At 37.7% G+C, this 20,713-nt stretch overlaps 1 protein-coding gene across 2 annotated transcripts in view; it reads right to left on the minus strand.

The window, feature by feature from the left end:
* The window catches only part of LOC149064667 (tolloid-like protein 2), a 199,922-nt gene that overhangs the window by 73,128 nt on the left and 106,081 nt on the right, over nucleotides 1-20,713 (minus strand). For both annotated transcript variants that reach the window (XM_089254884.1, XM_089254883.1), the window contains exon 2: nucleotides 18,301-18,429. In XM_089254884.1, coding sequence (XP_089111010.1) covers nucleotides 18,301-18,406 — 106 coding nt within the window. In that variant the 5' untranslated portion in view covers nucleotides 18,407-18,429. The remainder of the gene's footprint in view (nucleotides 1-18,300; nucleotides 18,430-20,713) is intronic.

Genomic DNA, 20,713 nt, shown 5'->3' on the forward strand with positions numbered 1-20,713 from the left:
TCTGTCGACCCGAAGTCAGAACAACGCCAAAAAAAAACTAACAAGTTCTACCGGTTCTACGAACCGGTAGAACTTGAACCGGTAGAAGTTCTAGCTTTCTTTTTTCGAAATCATGCACAACGTCAGTCTATCGCCATGGGCAATTTACTACCGAATGAGTTGTGCAGGAAATGTGATTATGTGTGTTGCTAACAGCCGTGTGTCCGATTTTTCAGTGCCGCCATCTATATTTCAGAAGTACAGTGAATGAAGTGTAATGATAGAATATTTGTCTGTTTGTAGGCCTGTTGGTCTCTGGGGCGAGACGTTTTAACGGGGAGATCGGCTCGTATTCGTGCCTCGAAGTTTGGAACTACAGAAAATCAACTTCAGCCGGCCACGCATGTTCTAACTACAAGTTCTACATCTTCTTCCACGTCTACCCGAATACTCTTCTCGTTTCATTTTTCTATCATACTGAAACAAAACAACGCCAAACGAAAATAACAAATTCTACTTCTCTATCCTTCCGTGCGTATATACTCGTGCTATATACGTTTTATTTTTCTATCAAATTGAAGCCAAACCAACGCCAAACGAAACAAACACGTTCTACTTCAGTCGCTAAACCCCGTAGATAGAAGAAGCCATTCAAGACTTACGTCAGCAAAGTTTTAACCATTTTTGGTTCCCCCGTGAACAAAATAATTTCGTCAGCAGCTTAGAATATTTCATATCTTCAAAACTAGTGACTATATTCAAAACAAGATGGTTGATGACGTAAGAAACCTTCAAACCCCCCTTCCTCCCCTTGTCATCAAAAGTCAGCAAATCTGAAACCCCCCCTTTCCCCCGATACTGACGTAATATATGAATGACCCCCATATAAGTTTACGCAATTCTGCGGCTGTAGTCATAAAATAGTTGCTCAACTTATGATTCAGGGATTATGAACCCTATTGAGTAATCCTATTAGACTACATGCTTATGTAACGTAATCAATGACAGCAAAGTTTCTTATGTCCGAATACAAACTTCCTGACGATTCGTGGAAATATCATAATGTTTAGCTTTTTACTAAATCTTCTGACACACACAGTACAAGAAAAAAAAACCAATTTCTCAGTAAATGTGCAACCATGTTTTTTTTAAGGTTTCGAAACTAAGAAACTAAGTTACGATTTGAATCGAATCGACAAGGAAAATTGAAAAAAAAATAAAAAAATGATACGACCTCAATGATTCATATCGTATCTTGATACGAGATTTTTTTTTTTTTACGATTTTTTTCCTTATTTTTCTTCTTTATTCCTTTTCATTCCAAAATTGGATTCGCAGCTGCATCTGAATGAAATGAGAGATTTATTGCGGACGTGTTGCGAGAAAATTCAAAATGTTGATACCCGATATTAATCTTAAAAATATACATGTATATATATATTTTTGGGTATCTTCTTTTTCCTCTTAAATACTCCTACCTATCTTCTATTGCATTAAATAAAATTCAAATCCGGAGAAGAAAGATTTTGAGTTGATCGGTTCAAAAAACGGGAAACATTATTTTCTTTACGTTATCCGATCGTATTAGGAAATGGAAAATACACATATCGGAATTAATACTATTTTTAGAAATGGATTAATCAAATCGATTTCTCTTCGGAGGAACAAACTCTTCTAATAACTTTTCTTCAATTGGAAAATTTCATTATTTCGAGATACGGAATATTGAATGGGAAATCATATAATGGTATGAAGATAGTCTTTGAATGCAGAATTTCTCAAACATGCTTACTGATGGGATTTAGGAAAAATTCGCCGGTAACAATTCATCACCACACAATTTGCCGATAGGAAAATTCACCGCTAGAGCTCACCCGACAAACAATTCCCTCCAATAACAGAAAAATCGACACCAATGAGTGAGTGACCGAATGATTGAGCAAATGACCGAGTGCATGACCGAATGAGTTGGTGAATGAGCGAAATAATAACTTTTGCGTGAGTAAGTGAGAGTATGAGTGTCCGAGTGAGTATCAGTTCGGGTGACTTAGTGAGTAGGTGAGTGAGTAAGCGTATGAATGATTGAGTGAGTCACCAAGTGAGTGGATGAGTGATCGATTTTGTGACCATTTTGTGAGTAAAATACTTGGTAGGTGAATGAAAAAGTGAGTGAGCGATTGAACGAGCCAGTGACCGGTTGAGTGAGTGAGAGATTAAGCCAGCCAGTGACCGTATGAGTGATCAAGTGAGGGGATGAGTGACTTGGTGAGTGAGTTTTCGAGTGACCATATAAGTGACTCACTCACTCTCTCACGTGATCACTTACTTGCCCATTTGTTCACCTACTCACTCACTTACTCATTCATTCACTATGTCACTTCGTCGATGAAGTGTTTGTCGGTGAATTGCGTGGTGGGGATTGTTCTTGGTCAATTTTCCGTACACTGTATTTGAATACAAGCTTTTTCCGACGTAGTAATTGATGGGATTCTTGGCCCAGTAGACTCTGTTTGGCTAGTATCATTCTGTACTTGATGTTTCAAAAAGGTGTGTATTCGTTGTCTAAGAAATTCTGTATGTTTTTCCTCAAGTTTTGGATTTTGGAGTGAATGAAAAGGGTAGTGATAGTACACGTAAAGTCGAACAATTTGAAATGACTTTTCAAATTAATTTTTGTCGGTTCTCGAATGTCAACATGCAATTTCAGCCAGTGGTACCGAAAAGAGCTAGAAAAAATTTCCTAAAGCAGCAATGTTTCCCAAACGTTTTGAGGTTACGGACTCCCTGTAATGAAGTCAATGTTTCGAGGACCCCCCTGTAGTGACGTGCAATTTCGAGCCACCTCTTTCTCTCGTGAAATTCAAAATGTACTTTTGATAACTTGCATACCATAAACACCTGAAGCAAACTAAAATTACACAATTAAATGTGTAAATTAGAATTTAAATGTGTCATCCATGCAGTGAAAGTAAATGAAAATGATTCCAAGGACCCCCTTCAGAAATCATTCACAGATCCCGTGGGTCCGCGGACCACAGGTTGAAACACTCTTAAAGTGGGAGTGAGGGAGGGGAATGTTATTGCTGCATACACTCATAATACTTAGTACAGTTAACGAGAGAAGGAACGATTTTTTCCTCTCCGAAATTGCCTGTGATTAGAAGGAAGAAATTTGACATGAAAAGGTTTCAACATTTTCGTGACTCCTGGAGAAGAGCAATACATGTATCCCTCGAATAAGTAGGTCATCACCACGAAAATCCTTCAAAGATTTTTTTTGTTTTGACATGTACCATCACGGTAGAGTTCTTGGAAACCCCGTATAAGCCGTGGAATCAGTTCTGTATATCACGGGATGTTACGGTAATATTATAGAAAGACACACATAGTAGCTGAAAAATACACATCTAAAAAATTTTAGGTGACCAAATAACTTGATATCCATATGAATGTCCAGCCAGAATAAACATGAAATCTCGTCTACAGCGAATCCCGCTCATAACGTTCCCACTCACGTTTTTCCGCTTTTTACATTTTCAACTGCTAATACTTATTTGAGATTTTCCATTTAAAGTGTTTTTCCGCTTACAACATTTCCTTTTGGAAACGCTATAAGTGGGATGGAGACTGTAATTTGTGAAACATACATTGAAACTAATAAAAAATTTCCGACATGGTACGAAATTGTAACTTTCACTCGATATCTATCCATCATAACACAGATTTTCGTAACTTACAAAAAAAATCTCTATTTTTTTTATATGATGGATAGCACGGATCAAAAACAAAATCCAAGTATTCTATGCATAGCGAGAGAGAGAGAGAGAGAGATGCATTAATAATAAGTCCATCAGTCCTTATTAAGGAATCGACGATGAAAATTCTTATATAAATATCGAAGTATAATCCTCTTCCCCCCAGATAAGATTTTGACAAATCCGATATAATCTGACTGGAAAATATTTCTTGATTCCCCCATCTCCATGTTCATTCCGCAGAGTCATCCATTTATCACTGTCTCCACTGGTATTAGCACCCGGAAATGACTTGCGAAACGTCTTGCAAATGAATCTCGACGTTGCGGTTGTTAATACCCATCCCTTCTGTGTAATCTTAGGTATCTTAATCATAGGAATTTCTCGGAAAGAGAGAGAGAGAGAGAGAGAGAGAGAGAGAATTCCTTTCGTAAGAATCCCAATACACGAGGGAGGACTGGAAAAATACCCATTAAACGTTAAATTCGAGTTCCAATGAGTTTTGAGAAGAGACGACCATGGACTCGCGCGTGTGTGTGTATGCGAGTAAGCATTCGTTAACGAACAGAATCTTTGTCGTCGTAAAGGTTTATCGGCGCCATATTTATCTTAATGAATGATTAATCATGTTTAGCAGTCCCCTCCTCTCCAGTAAATGTCCTCCATGCTCTTTATTGGTTTCTCCAAGGGAATGATATTTAGTTGTGGCTCCAAGTCTGTAGAAGTTAAAATTGAATTGATGGTGAAATCCATTCGACTGCATTCACTGCGTATTTTAACAATAAAACCGTTTATTCGAGAGTTTTGACGTGTGATGATTGTTTGTTCGGATGTTCATTAATAAAGAATCAACGCATTTGTGTGTGATGGAATGTACTCAAAATTATCGCCACATAAACTAAAGGCTGTGGCGATCAAAAATTTAAATTTATGTGAATTTAAAATGCTTTTTGTGAAGGTTAATTATTAAAATGTCTCTAAAAGTGCACCATTCCAAACCAGTGTTATGCACTTCCAAAAGTTAAGCCTTCGTACGCCACTGTGCTCTGAAATATTTAAGTTCTGACGTTTCACCCAATGTCAAGTTGTTTGTCCGAGGTTTGATCGGGGAAAAATTACGAGTTTGTACGGCATGTTGTTCGGTTATAAGAACTTGTGCTCCTAATCAACAAACATTCAACCGTTGTAAACCGTGTATGTGGACCTGTTGCACTGCGGAGTGTTTCAATTTTTTTTGTGAAGCAATATAATGCACTTCGTTCAACTTTTTTCAGCCAAGATGATGCAATGCATATTCATCTTCACATACAATTTTTTCCAGAAATGTATTGCTAAATTTTAAGTAATAAATCACACTTTTCTCGGAGGCACTTTCTCCTGGAAGCCACCTTTAGAAACCACTTGAAAGTTAAACTTCAAGCGCTGCCCTCTAATGAAAGCTCACAAAGTTCATATTCACCGTATTTCCAAGTCAAAACTTACACAATACTTTAAGTCAAAGCTTAACACTCTGAGGTCAAAAGAAAAAATTCTACAGTGAGGAAAAAGCAACCCACACATTTGTGACACCAGGGTCTGAAAGGGTAAGACCAGTGTTCACATAACCCACTGGTCTGAAGCGGGGCCTTCGTGATTTTTCCCTTCTAACGAGAGAAGTAAAAATACGGTAAGAAGGGAAAAAGCACGAAGGCCCCGTCTGAAGTGAGAATTTCCTGCCGGTTAGCGAGAAATTTCGACGACCCAAGCCTATATACATATACGGTTATTGCTTTCATTACATATTATACTTCTCTATTTTCATTTCTGTCTTTCGGCTGTTCATTTATTGATTTCTCAGCATTTATTGATTTTTTTTCCTTACTGACGATCCGTGTTTGTTTCTTTTTGTTTATTTCTTGCCGGTCTACATAAAACAGCCAACATCATTTAATATGATCACACGGGGACACGAGGTTTCTGATAGCAATAACCAAACGATAACTATATCCAAAAATGTCCCGGAGTCTACGGTGAAAATATATGCCGTACTGGTCGAAGGGGACAACTGCACTATTCTTCCAAAAGTCTGCGTCCTGTTTGGACATTTTTTCTCGAATTTACAGAAAAATACTGCACCGATGACTGAAATTTCTGCCACATGTACACTGTATGACGACTCACCATTTTTTGTGAAAATTTAGCCACGAATGTATTTAGAGGACCAGCAATAAATAAAATACGAAAGTTTTTGGTCAACCTTGCATAAAAAAAACCTGCAAATGCCTTGTAACTTTAACAAAATAATATAATACTTATGTGCAATATTTCTGTGCATTTTCCTGAGAATAGCTTGTGTTTTCACGGAAAAATCTAAATATTTTCTATAAAAATTCCGATTTTCACCGCATGAGATTTTTGCTTATAACATGCCGAGTTCTCAACCAATTTTTATGAAATTTACAGAAAATATGACGCTACACACATAAGACAGACTGTGCAGAAATTTATCGACAAATTATTATTTAAATGAGATATGAGCATTTTTAGTTAATATGATTATTAGTGCTCAAGAAATTACAATTTTGTTTCTCATAATATGATTATAGATGTGCACCTTATATAAAAATTCTAACTGAATGTCATGAAAATTCAGAATGATATACGCGATATTTGTGAGCTGTAATTTCGAAACTTGCTGAAGTTTTTCACAAATTCGTAGACGATTATTTGCTGTAAAATCCTTTTTGACTTTCCGTTTGTTCATTTTGACAAGTTACACGCATTGTTATGCCAAAACACTTCCCTTACATAACGTCAGATACGCGTCTTCACTCATTCGCATAATGCTGTGGGCTTATCTACGAAATTATCAAATAATAGAGAATACTCATTTAATTTTTTGCTAAAATCACAAATTATTCAATGTGTCCACTCTTATCGTTGTCCAATGGCCATTTCCTTACGCTTAATTAATTAAATTACTCTGTATATTTTTGGTCAGTTTCGTATTTCTGCGGGCCACAGATGTAAAAAAGTTGAAGAGCACTTACTCTTGACTTCAATAAGGCGATTCAACTTACTAAGATAATTCAACGACTTCAATGCAGAATACTATTGACTCCATTAAGGCATCTGAATGTAATTTCAATCACCGATAATGGGAAGACCGTATCGAAATATTTGATATCCACTTTTACCCAATGAATGTTAACGACTTCTTTTCCATAGAAATAAATCTTTTGCTTCCGTAAGCGGATTATTCCTCGAATCGTGTCTTGAGTGCCTTGTTTTACCACCAAACGCAGAATAATCCGCTTGTAATGTCCGTTAAAATCCATTTCCTTATCGACGCGAAATTTAGAAAAGGAGCGCGAGAATAGATTAATATTCATGGCAGTTTTCCGAAGAAACATCTCCGATTTCATAAACGCATGATTTTTGAGACAATTCTCGATATTTCCCCCCATTTGTAATATATTTCCTCTTCCTGTGGGTGTGTAAAAAGATTCACGGACACGTTTTCAATGCTATCCTATCCGGATGTAAGTGATCGATGTAAGAAGAGTCTCTCTCTTTCAACGGAAGGCTATGCAAATTCAAGTAGGCGAAAAAGCAATTCATTGAGTCGTTTAGTGCGGAGTGAAAAAGAATATGAAGTTCCGGTTTCAACGCCTTAAAAGAACCGCACAAAGATCTCCATTGTATTCCTTTCTACGTGACTTCATTGCTTTGTATACGCGTTGAATCCATTCACGTTGAAGGGTTGAACAGGACCGCAAATAGATGCTTGGTCAGCCGGGGCAAGAACGAATTTTAGCCCCCGCCCTCCTGTAACGTTAGAAGGGAGGATAAAGCAGAAGTGCACACAAGCTTCAACTTGTGAAAATGTGACACAGACAAGTAAAGTTTAAATTTACAGTAAAAAAAATTGTCAATGGGGCAAGTGAAGTTGCGAATTACAGCCGAAAAAATGTTCAAAACAGTTAATCGCAGTTAATTATTTTTAATTGCAAAACAGCAAACGCAAATATATTTTAATACAAATAATATACGAAATATAAAAAGACAATTAGAACAAAAACATAATATACACTCTGCAGTTATTAAGCCGGGTTTTCCCAGGAGCAGGTTACCTGCACCGTGTGCAGCGTGAAATTGCTGATTGGTTTAAAAAACGTGAATTTCAGGTTTTTAACCAATCAGCGATTTCACGCTGAGCGCACCGTAGAAAACCTTTTCCTAGGAAAATCCGGCTTTAGGGACCAAATCGGTCCGACCCGCAGAGCTTACTAAAAGTTTTCTGCATTCAATAAGCAACAGTAATTAATACAAGATTCATCGAAAGACTGGTTATTTGTGGAGATGCAGATTACAAGGAAGAAGATTCATCACTGCCCCCACGGGGACTCAAACCCCGGTCTCTCGCTTGCCGAACAAGTGCTCTACCATCTAAGCTATGGAAGCAGATAGAATATTTCAACCTTGGAGCGTATATATACTTTGAAAGGCACCGTACATGGACGGCGTCAGCAATCAACTAATAGCTCGTGAATGACATAGGCCAACCAGATGGCCATATGCATATAGAAACGTCCTCTCCACTTGTCAATGCAAGATTCATCGAAAGACTGGTTATTTGTGGAGATTAAGATTACAAGGAAATTCTAGCTATTAGTTGATTGTTGACGCCGTCCATGTACGGTGCCTTTCAACATATATATACGCTCCAAGGTTGAAATATTCTATCTGCTTCCATAGCTTAGATGGTAGAGCACTCGTCCGGCAAGCGAGAGATTGGGGTTCGAGTCCCCGTGGGGGGCAGTGATGAATTTTCTTCCTTGTAATCTTCATCTCCACAAATAACCAGTCTTTCGATGAATCTTATATTGACAAGTGGAGAGGACGTTTCTATATACAGCAGTAATTATATTATGCGTAAATATATTTCAGATTTTTTTTTAGAAATTTAGTTCAAACCTTCTCTTGAGCCCCTATTTATACTTTCAATGAATGTTTCAAAATTTGAGATAGAGTTTTAAAATGTAAAAATTTCTTCCGTGAAAAGTTGATTATAATTTTTATATGTCGAATAATTTTTTTCTTTGTCAAAGGTAACAGAGGGATTGTACCACTTTCGGCTCGTCAAGGGGGGGGGGGGGGTTCATCCTTCCTTCCAACTGCCAAAAGGTTGCCCGAGTAGCGCAGTGGTAAGATGCTCGTCTTCCACTGTGAAGGTTACCATCAAGGTACATGGATTCGATTCCGGGCATAGAACGTCAGAAGCAAGTTTACCTACCGAGCCTGGGGCGATCACCGATGGATGAAGTCTTTATTTCCCACCCAACTCCACTGGTTGGAAATTGCCGTATGGCGATATACTTATTATATACCGGTGTTGGTGTGCGGTAAAGTAGCTACCAAATGGTGTTGGCTGGTAAAAATATCGATGATATTTTGTTTCGAGAAAAATTGAGTTAAAATTGAAATTTTTTTGTGTTTTTCCACATCATAAATTACAAATCAAGGCATCGAGCCTGTTGCTCAGGAAGGAAGAGATATTGAAAGCAGAGTGATATCATTAGATTTGTCTTTGCAATTTGTATCTGACGATACCGTTGCTTTTGACATCGACGTTGAGAAATTACTGAGATATGAGCGTTTAAGGAATTTAGTCACGTAACTTTTTGCGAATGTTCTCAGTACCGTTAGATGATCTAAAAGACGTATTCACGTCCAAATACAGCAAATCGGGATTCACACTCAGCATCACCAATTATCGCCAAAAAACATCGTCACCGGCAGGTAAAAGTTGCAAATTAAAGGTGAAAAAATTGTGAAAAGCCAATTAGAGGCAAATAGTTTGTCAAAGATGAGTAATGTTCCAATTATAGCCAAAAACATTGTCAAAGTTTCTGAAGTTGCCAATTACCGCTAAAAATTGCTGAAAAATCACCAATGACGGGAAAATATTGGCTACTGCAATATTCGCAATGGATTAAAACTAAAATGTAATTCATCAGAAAAAAAAAACGAATATGTTTGACAAATATGTGACATGAATATATCTATATGATAATTAGAGTCATTATTATCATAATATAATTTATAAGACATAGAAAAAATCTTAATTCCTGATTTCAGTAAAGAATAATAATTCGAGAGCAAGCCCGTTTTTTTTTGAAAATACGGTGAAAAATGGAAAACTTTATAAGAGAGTTTGGACTGCCAGAATCGAAATAATGTCCCGTAAAATGCGGGTCACACAGTCACCTTATGTATGCAAGTTTCTGTCCGCGAACGGCTAAAATAATGCATATCTATATCTGGCCCACGGACTAAAAAGGTCGTGCACCGCTGGTCATGGCCCCCACAAAGGGGGAGGGGGTGGGGCTGACAGGGCTCTAGCCCTGCGGTCCGGAACAGTTCTCATCATTTTTTGCTTTTTCACGCTATAAATTAACCACAGAAGGGGCCCGTGAAAAGTCTGACCGGGGGACCCACAAAAGATCCCAGCCTAAGGTCCCGCTCCAGGCTGTGGGGGGCCATGCCGCTGGTCTATAGGTACAATCAAGCCTGCACTGCGGCAGGCTAATTTGCGCGATATATTAAGATTCCACCCATGACTTTTGTCACTTTCTTGTACAATTTACGTTGCAAGAGAAATCGAATTTCGGCGCTGAATTTTTTCTTTTTTCGATAAAAAAAGGCAACATCTTCATCAAACAAACGTTAATCATCGATACCGATAAGTTTTCGGCACTGACATTCCTTTAATTACATAACAAGGTTATGGAAACACACAATTGATATTGGAGATCCCAAGTGGCTTTTTTTTTTATAATGCATACGTGTTTTATGATTATTATCATGATTATTTCCCGTTAATTACGTAAAACTAATCGAATTAATGTCCGGTAATTTCATTATCACGCGAGAGGAGAAGCTTCACGTAAAACGTCAAAAACGGCCATCGATCCAATCAGTTTTAATAGTCATCGACATCGTTGCAGGAGCGGGGGGAAGGGGGGGGGAGGGAGAGAATCTTTGCCTTATTATACACCTAAATCCCCGTAACCGCATTGCATGTGTATGTTTAACGTGTTCATGTAAAACAGTCATGCATGTATGTATGCCGTTGGGGGCCAATCGATATCTTGGACGGGGTATCCCTGTGTTTTCGTGGAAATCCCCTTCAGGAACGGTTCCCGTTTTAATAACCCCTTTCCTGATGATATTAATTTTCGAAATTTCTGTAAGCGACAGGTTGTGTGACCGACAGCGATGCCTATTAATTATATCGACAACACGAGTCGTGTCTAGGGTGGACGGAAAGACCAGAGAGAGATGTGGCTGACGGCAGGTATGTTTGAACGTAAATACGGTACAGCATGTTCCAAACCCTCCCTCTCCCTCCCCTTCCGAGTCGAGGATCAAGGAACAGGATGTTGCTGTTACATCCAATGATTTCGCTCACGAACATTCCACATTGTCGATTTTGCGATTCTAAGAGAGCCATTATCGATGTTGTATGACTTACCTATGAACTCTCTTTGTGAGCTTCAAGCGATTATTCCGATTGGCTTAAATTAATTAATGCCATAGGAAGTATTAATAATGGACATCAATGGTATGCATACCGCTTGGTGGAACGTGATGGGCTTTACAGGTGTCCGCGTAAAATATTCAGCGGAAGAAACGAATATTAAGCAATAAAAAGTGTTAGAAACTATTTATGGCACAGTAAACGAAAAGGTACTTATGACTATGGATAGGTCTCCTTGAAACCCTAGACCCTGTGTTTGTTAGTGAATGAAAATGATCCTACGGACCCCCTCCTCCCCCCCTACAAATTACTCAGAGCATCACAGGTTGAAAAACACAGCCCTAGACTGACTTATTCAACACCTTTGAGTCGTCCGCATTATCTCCATATCCAATCACTCTGTTCCCCATCCTGCTTTTTTAAACGATTAGACGTCACATTGAACGAAAAAAACAACAAAAAAACAGAAAAAAAAATGGTTTTGCTGCTCCAATTTGGAGGACTGTGAGTTCGCACGATTTTATAGGCTCTTTAACTAAGGGTAGCAGGCCTCTTAAGGCCGAAACTATACTGACGTGACGTGATTTCACGTAATGTCAGAGACGTTATGAATTCTGATTAATGGAAATTCACGCCACGTCAATGTAGTGTGTTTCGGCCTTTACGCATTTATACAGATACGCAAGTCTCCTACGGCAAGGAGTATATACTCACATGATTACGATTCATTCCTATATAAAGGCACACTTCACCCCCCGTCTTTCACTGATATATGATATATCTAAGGGTACGCCGCCTTCACATACATTTACAGGGGGTACTTCAAGCAAGGTTGGGAACTACTTGTGTAGATCAGTGATTCGCAATTTTCAACGTTTCAAGCATCATCTAGAATAATAATAAGAGGTTTGCGATTCTCTTGAAATGAGTAGGAAGTCTTTGTGTGCGTATACTCTTTTAGGCTGCGCTCATACTAAGTGGATGAGCTACAAGAATTGCGACTTGGAAGAAAAAATTACACGGGGTGGAGGAAGAGATGTTCGCACATAGTTAGGAGGAGGAGAATAGGGAAAATGCCAGAGGGGTTCTGAAATGTAAAAGGGTGCGATGATGATGACCCCTCCGCAGAAGCTCTTTTATTAAAAAGAGTGAGGGGGGGCGGCGGACATCAATCAGTAGATAGAGATGAAAACAAACTTTGTTCAAGCTACACAAGTCTCACGGAGTAGCCTCTTTCTCTTCTTTGTCTCGCTCCTCGGATTTGTGCGGTGTATAACAAAGCAATATAACTGTTTTCGTCATTAATTTATGTTCTACATTCTCGTGCCATTCAATATGTGCGCGGCCTTAAAAATACTGGGCACAAGTAACGCTATGTATGCCTGAAGAGGTTGCGTATACTTCTAGAAATGAGCGGCGAGATTAACCATTGAAATGCTTTCAGGAGATTTTCGTGTTCTTAAAAATGCATGGGAGGTGTACGCAATCCTTGCAATGCATTGGAGGTGCACGCAATTCTTGCAATGCATTGGAGGTGCACGCAATCCTTGCAATGCATTGGAGGTGTACGCAATTCTTGCAATGCATTGGAGGTGTACACAATCCTTGCAATGCATTAGAGGATTACACATTTACGCACATGTGTAGGAAGCATGTGTGCACACCTAGAAAAATGAAATTGATGCGTTCGGACCCCTAGAAATATGCCATGTGCAGTTAAGCTTAGAAATGAGTGTTTGCTGTGCTTACGCTTAGAAAAGTCACGTCTTAGAAAAGCGTAGGAGATTTGCGTACAATTGAAAATGCGTAGATGCCGTTCGAAATTCCTGAAAATGACACAAAGTATAAGGTTCTAGAGTGCTTATAAAACACATCCCTTCAAATGAACAGGAAGAAAGCGCAATCCCTGACATTATTGCCGTATGCCAAATGCTTTGCGAGTTTCAATTATTTTAATCGTACCACTGGATAGCTCATCACCTGTCATTGGGGAGTGGGGGTAATCATTCCAAAGGGGTGGGAAACCTCTTATAATTAGACATCTTCAACTGGTTGCTCGATGCATACAACCGATTTGGGGTGCGCGCTAACACAAAATCTTCGACAACTGAACCATTCAAGTTGCACTAACGGATTTAATTTTATTAATATCAACATTCATTTATATACCAGTGAGTCGTAGGAAAATTGAAAAATCTGTCTTATTGCAAAAGCCTAGTCATTTGGCAATGCATTCGGCTAACTGAAAAGTCATCTTCTAGTTTCTAATCAGCCTAATATATTTCAGGATTATTGTAGAGCTCACACCTCTTCAAGTTGTTTGAAACACATTTAACTGAAATCAGCTTGGTTTCATTCGACTTATTGCTGCGTGTATATATTACGTAATTATTTTTGACTCACAATCGTTGATGTACTATAGAGCTAATTAAAAAAAAAATTTTTTTAAAGTATTAAAAAGTTTTGTTTGTGAATTTGTGGAGTTTTTGCGTCTTATTGTGACGATAACTGGATTTCCTCTTTCTTGAAATGATAGATGGCGCTTCATCGATTTCCATTGAATTAATGTAGAAATTAGCAACAAATTTATAATAAATTTTTTTAACTAGTTTTATTTTTTGCATGACAGATATTTTTGTTGTTTAATTGTTGTTGTTTTGTTGTTAACATTATCCACTCTTTGTTCTGGGTGCCAGTTATGCAGTGTTAAGTGGTCCGCGCGATAGTTACGGGAATACCTCTCTTACAGTTACGTCGTGTAAGCGGCCGAGTGGCGTGGTGGTAAGATTAAGATGCTCGTCTACCACCGTAAAGTTTCCTACCGTGGTACCAGGTTCAAACCCGAGGGAGGAAATAGAAACAATGTTTTTCCCCTAACGAGATTGAAGCGACCATCACTAGACAGCGCCTCCATTTGATATGGTTCTCGTTCATCTGTAACATAGTTTCCGTGGTCCTTATCTAATAAGATTCAGGTGGGGGGTCTCTCTGTGTTGCAGTTCTCGTGGACCTTTAATATCGGTGCCGTGTTGCTTTTATAATATAGTTCCAAAAAAAAAAAAAAAAAAAGAAGGAAAAATACATTACTTGGGAATACATACAAATTTCCAAGTAATTCCGATCAATGAGCTTTGCATCGTTTTGAAATCGAAACTTTAATTATAATCATCATATACATTCATAACATATGCAATCATTGCCGATTTGCAACAGAGTTTTAATTATAGCACACACACCCAAAGGTTTCCCAAATTTGTGACACAAACCTCATCTGGTATCTTTTAACAAAGACTTTCTGTACAGGCTAACGTATCCACCTTCATTTCACGGAATCACAAAACATCACACAAAGTTGAAAAGAATCCATAGTAATAAGGTTACTTGACGTTGACGTTCGCATTCAAAAAAGCATAATAGCCTCATACAAAAATTTCCAACTTTCTATAATTAATTAATGTATCGAACCGATATGGTTGAAATGCATATAAGCACATCTTTATCACCATAGCTTATTTTTTCCCCTCCAACATGTTCGCCATTCATGTTATTTATATATGCAGAACTTGTATCGTGGAGTTAATCGAATATCGGTAGAGAATTATTGATAATAATTGTGAAATTTACTGACATTTCGAGACTGATATTAAAATCCTAGGACTATTGTAACATTTGATCTATCTAATAAGAAATTTCGTTTTGTCAAGAAGTTCCTGTCATTTCCAGATATTTTTTCCGCTCGTCGTAGAGGGAGAAATCTTAAAAAATCGTTCTTTGAAATTACTTCCGCTTATTTCAATTTTAGAAATTGATATTTTTTCTTCAGAAAATGATAAGTTTCCATTAATTTAATAAGAATATTTAGTGACAAGATTAAAAGAAAAATGGAAATGTGTTCGTAGGGTATAAAATTTATTTTCATTTAGTTATAAAGGATTGCCGAGATGACGACGACGACGTGTCACCAAGTTATTAAAATATGACTGAGATATAATGTTTCTATTAAAAGATTTACATGATCGAGAGAGAAACATTGTTATTGTTGCTATGTTAAGCTAAATACATATTTTGTAGTGCTTTTCCAATCAGCTGAAGTTCGCTGAAGTCATACTAAACTTGGTTAAAAATAAAGAGATAACCAAAGTGTGCGTGCGCTATGCTATAATAAAGTCACTTACAAAAGGAATGCGCATATACATACTAGGGGTCATTCAAGTATTACGTCATCATCGATGGGGGGGGGGTTCCGTTTTGCTGACTTTCAATGACAAGGGGGGAGGGGGGGTTGGATAATGCTTACGCCATCAACCACCCTTTATTGAAAATATGAAATATTTTTAATGGCATCTTACTCGGTGCGCCAAAAACCTTTCGATTGTTTGTGGGCACTTGAAGTAACATTCCCCCCCCCCATTGATAAATGCCCTACAGAGTCACTTTAGTTATCTGTAAATGTTTCGCGGATGCAAGTGATCTGGAAATGTGTCCGGGCCATTTAAGTGCTCTGGAACTGTGCCACGCATCACTCAAGTGATCCGTAATTATATGCCGTGGATCACTTAAATAATCTGAGAATGTGCCGCGGGTAACTTGAGTGATGTAGAACCGCACTGGGGGCCACTTAAGAGCTCTAAAACTACGTCACATGTCACTCAAGGGATCTCGAAATGTATTACACTGTGTCCCGGGTCATTTAAGTGATCTGAAAATGTGCCACGGGTCGCTTAAATGTTCTGGAACTGTACTACCGGGACACTTAAGCGATCTGTAAATGTGCCGCTCTGTTCATTTTTACAAAATTAGGTTTGAGGAGGGCAGGCCGCATCAGATAACCCCCAGGGCCATATTTGGTCCGCGGGTCAAGGCCGCGATTTGTCATCATGTGACTTAGAGGGTGGGTCGCAATGAATTTACTAAAGATGAATTTTGAGTTAATAGCCTTCAAATAACATTGAAATAGATTATAATAACATATAAAGGTATTTCTTCAGAAATTTGCATTAAAAAATAAATTTTTGGTCGTTTGGGGGGGGCACGAGCCCCCTATGCCCCCCTCCACCTGTATATGTCTCTGATCCCACAAATATGCATTAGGTTTCAGAGGGGCAGAGCTGATGACGAAATTTTTCTCACAAGAGGGGGGGGGGGGTCAGAGTTTTGCTGGGCTTTGCTGACAAGGGGAGGGGGTAGGGGGTCAAAAATGGGTAAAAATTTGCTTATGTAATACTTGAACGGCCCCTTACGGACAATTTTCGAAGTTTAGGAAATACGCCGTGACCGGCCGTTTCCACAAACTGATCAGACTTCGGACGTTGGTCTCATCTCCCATATATAGATTTTATTTAATTTCATAATAATTTATGCTTTATTCTGAACGCACCTCATGAACCCAAAACGGTCTTGCCCGTTCTTAGGAGTCAACTGACCAATTTTTAAAAACCATCTAGAGCAGTAGCGCCCTAACGTTTTGGAAACCTTTCGCTAACAATTTTATTGCTGAGCCCACTTTTTTAACAAGAATTTGACCTCCCCCTTCCCCATCTCTTCTAACTGCCCTAATAAAATTCATCCAAACTGAAACAGCGACTGCACTGCCATCTTTGCTGTCAAATACAGTTTTTCCTTATTGTGTTTCTATGTATATAAATTAAAATTCTAAATGAATTAAATTAGTAAATATTAAATTTTAGTCTAATTTGATTATTTAATTTATAAAAATTGTAGAATAACCAAACACGCACTTAAATTAAATTAGAAGTTAAATAATTATATTAGTTAAGTTGCGAATGATAATAAATTAATTCTCTGGCAACCCTTCAGGGGTCGCGATACACAGTTTGACCACTGATCTGGAGAGTAACGGTCTTCAACCTTATTGCAACTTGCACTGGTGGAAACAGTTGAAAGATTTCACGAAGACCAGAAGAAATAGTTTGCGGGCCAGAAAAAATACACAAATGGGAGAAATAATTTGAGGACTGTGAAAAATACAGAAATAATAGAATAACTTAAAACCGTATTGTGGTACCTCAACAGACCAAGGATGGTTCGAGATTCGGGAGAATAACATGAGGCCGGCAATAAAAAAAACATAAACAGGAGAAATAATTTGCAGACCGGCAAAAATACATAAAAACTAGGAACAATTTTAGGACCGCAAAAAAATGTATGAACAGAAGAAATATAATTTGTGGACCGACAATAAATTAATAAATAGGAGGAATAATTTCTGCACCGGCAACAAAAAAAAGCATATAAATTGGACATATATTTTGGCGACGTGCAAAAAAAAAAAGCGAAAAAACAGGAGAAATAGGACCAGCAAAATACATAAACTGAAGGAACAATTCGAGGACTGAAAAAATACAGGGTGGGCAAAAAGTCCCTAGAAACTTTAAAAATGAATAAAAACCGGAAAAATAACCGAAATAAAAAACGGTTTGCTGGGTTAGCATCGCTTGGTCACGGGAATTTTTTTAAAACAGCAAAAAACAAAGCAAAAAAAACAGCCGATATGTGGCGCTTGTATAGCGACTTCGGGGGAAATATGCAAATCACACGGTTATAAGAACACATGCTGCTGTAATAAACGATTTGGAGGCATTCTGTTCGTTATTTGTGTATCTTTTCTTTGACTTGTGTACGTCAGCGGCACCTATCGGCTGTTTTTTTTCCTGTCTTAAAAAAAATTCCTGTGACCTGGCGATGCTAACCCTGCAAACCGTTTTTATTTCGGTTATTTTTCCGGTTTTTATGAATTTTTAAAATTTCTACGGACTTTTTCCCCACCCTGTATATATAAACATCACCTAAAACATAGATTCCCTCAAACGGAGAGCTTTTCCAATATTCCGCTGCATATTTGGCTTTCGCTGCCAAGGAAATAATTTGGTCGTAGCAGGATTCAAAAATGCCATCTAGCGGACATATATATAAGGACCTTGCGGTTTGACGAAATTATTACTATGAGCACACATCTATGCCTACAGAAAATGAAAGAAAATCCATTTCCACAAAAATTAATATATACACCAACCAAAATCTTACCATAGGCCATGAGATGCGGTAGAAGAAACGCCAGCAGCAACACAGCCAGAATGCAGCACGTCGCCGCTCCAGCGGGTTCGACTTCGTCGTGCTTGGCAGGCGACATCTTGGCCACCGCCCTGGTCGACCCTGAAAATACCCAAAAAAAACCTCAATTAATGCACACAAAACTCAAAATATTCACTTAAATAACGTAATTAGAGCCAAACTTCGACTTGAAGCGAAAGGAAGCTCTGGATAAGAGGATCCGGAAATTTCCCCTCCGACATTTCGCCCCGGGCATTCACCTGCCCTGAACGAATGAGTGAGTCACCAAGTAAGTGTGCGATTGACTGTATGAGTGAGTGAGTGTGTGATTGACTGTATGAGTGAGTGAGTGTGTGATTGACTGTATGAGTGAGTGTGTGATTGACTGTATGAGTGAGTGAGTGTGTGATTGACTGTATGAGTGAGTGTGTGATTGACTGTAAATAGTCAGTGAGTGTGTGATTGACTGTAAATAGTCAGTGAGTGTGTGATTGACTGTAAATAGTCAGTGAGTGTGTGATTGACTGTAAATCGTCAGTGAGTGTGTGATTGACTGTAAATAGTCAGTGAGTGTGTGATTGACTGTAAATAGTCAGTGAGTGTGTGATTGACTGTAAATAGTCAGTGAGTGTGTGATTGACTGTAAATAGTCAGTGAGTGTGTGATTGACTGTAAATAGTCAGTGAGTGTCCCTGTGAGTGACTGAGTTTGAGATTGATCGTATAAGTGACCAAGAGAGTGACTATGAGTGATCAAGTTAGTGACCATATGACTGAGCACACTTACTTGTTCTCTCATACGGTTACATCTGTCACTCACTCATATGGTCACCCACCCACCCACTCAATTATTCACTCATTCGGTCACGCGCCTCTTTAATTGATCACTTACCCACTCACTCGGTCACTCATACAGTAACGTACTTGGTTCCTCATTCGGTCATCCATCCACTCTTTTGGTCACTCATACGTTCATTCATCCACTCGATCCCTCATACCGTTACTCACTTGATTACTCATACAGTCATTTACTTGGTCACTCAGTCACTCAATTCGTCACTCACGCAGTCATGGCAGGTGAAATGGCCAGGCGAAATTTCCGTAAACCCTGGATAAAGCAAGTTGGCAAGTATCGTTGATCCCTAGCGACTAGAATCAAAAATTGGCCAGTAAATGGGGCATAATTTGGGACAAATGCCTCATTTGCCCAACAGTGAACATGCCCAGAAAATAATATTAATCACCGCATCAAGTACATCAGGGAAACAAACATTTTTAATTAAACAAAAGCAAGTTAATTACCATTATGAGAATTAGAACTAAAAATCAGTATTTCTAGGAAAACAGGTACTAAAAATTCTAATATTCCCGGAATATAAAAATAACCATAATAACAACAATAATATCCACAGTTAAAGAAGAAACGGAATTGTTTTGTTTACCAGTGTTTCATGACCATATTTAAATCGGACGATCAATTTACATGGAGCCTTAACGATACATGCTTCAATCTTTTTTTCCCTTGTTTTTAATGGATTTTCCTTAAAGAAAATAAAAGTTTTTTTTTTTTCCTTTTATTCGAAATATCAATAAATTCTTTCGCCAAAAAGCAATAATTACATGATTATTATTATCATTATTGTTATTATTTTATTTTATTCTGGTTATTTAAAGAATGATTCGTATCTATACAAATTCCCAAAGGTTTTTGATGAGAATAATACAGATGAGAGACTTTTGAGTGGGAAAAACCAGCCATTTTGTTTGAAATTGCCAATTTACTCTTTCCCAAAAAAAAAAAAAAAAAAAAAAAAAATTGGCTTATTGCCAAATCTGATATTTTTTTCCAATTTAATCCGGGAAAATGCGGATATGGCTTTTCTTCTTTCATTTTTGATTATTTCTGGAATTACTTTTGGCATTTTTGTAATGATAGTGATATAAACAGGAATTATCGATTTTTAGTCTGATTGTTAGAAAGGATAATGAAGAATAATTATACGATTTTAGATTATTGACATGTAAATATGATTAATGATGCAAGAAAGAAATAATTGTCAAGGAATTAAACTTTAAATTATTCTGATTTATTTCAGAATTATTTTAATCGAAATTTCCTTAATAGAATTTTTATTTTTTTGAATAATTAGAAGAAGTGGAGGATAATTTTTATGTAGTTTTCGCTTAAGTTATTGGATATTCTAAGATAATCGATATCGGAAATATTCTTTGGTTACGCTGACCCATAAATTTTCAAATATTTAAAAAAAAATGTAAAGAAATTAAATATTTCAATTAATTTTCATTTAGGAATAAAATTTTATTTTTAGCCAAAACGAATTTAAAAAAAAGTGTATTATTATTATTTACCAAAATTCAATTTTTCA

The sequence above is a fragment of the Pholcus phalangioides genome, unplaced genomic scaffold (assembly GCF_987345545.1).
Source record: "Pholcus phalangioides strain wild (caught in Gottingen) unplaced genomic scaffold, Ppha-v1.0 ptg000042l_1, whole genome shotgun sequence".
NCBI lineage: Eukaryota > Metazoa > Arthropoda > Arachnida > Araneae > Pholcidae > Pholcus > Pholcus phalangioides.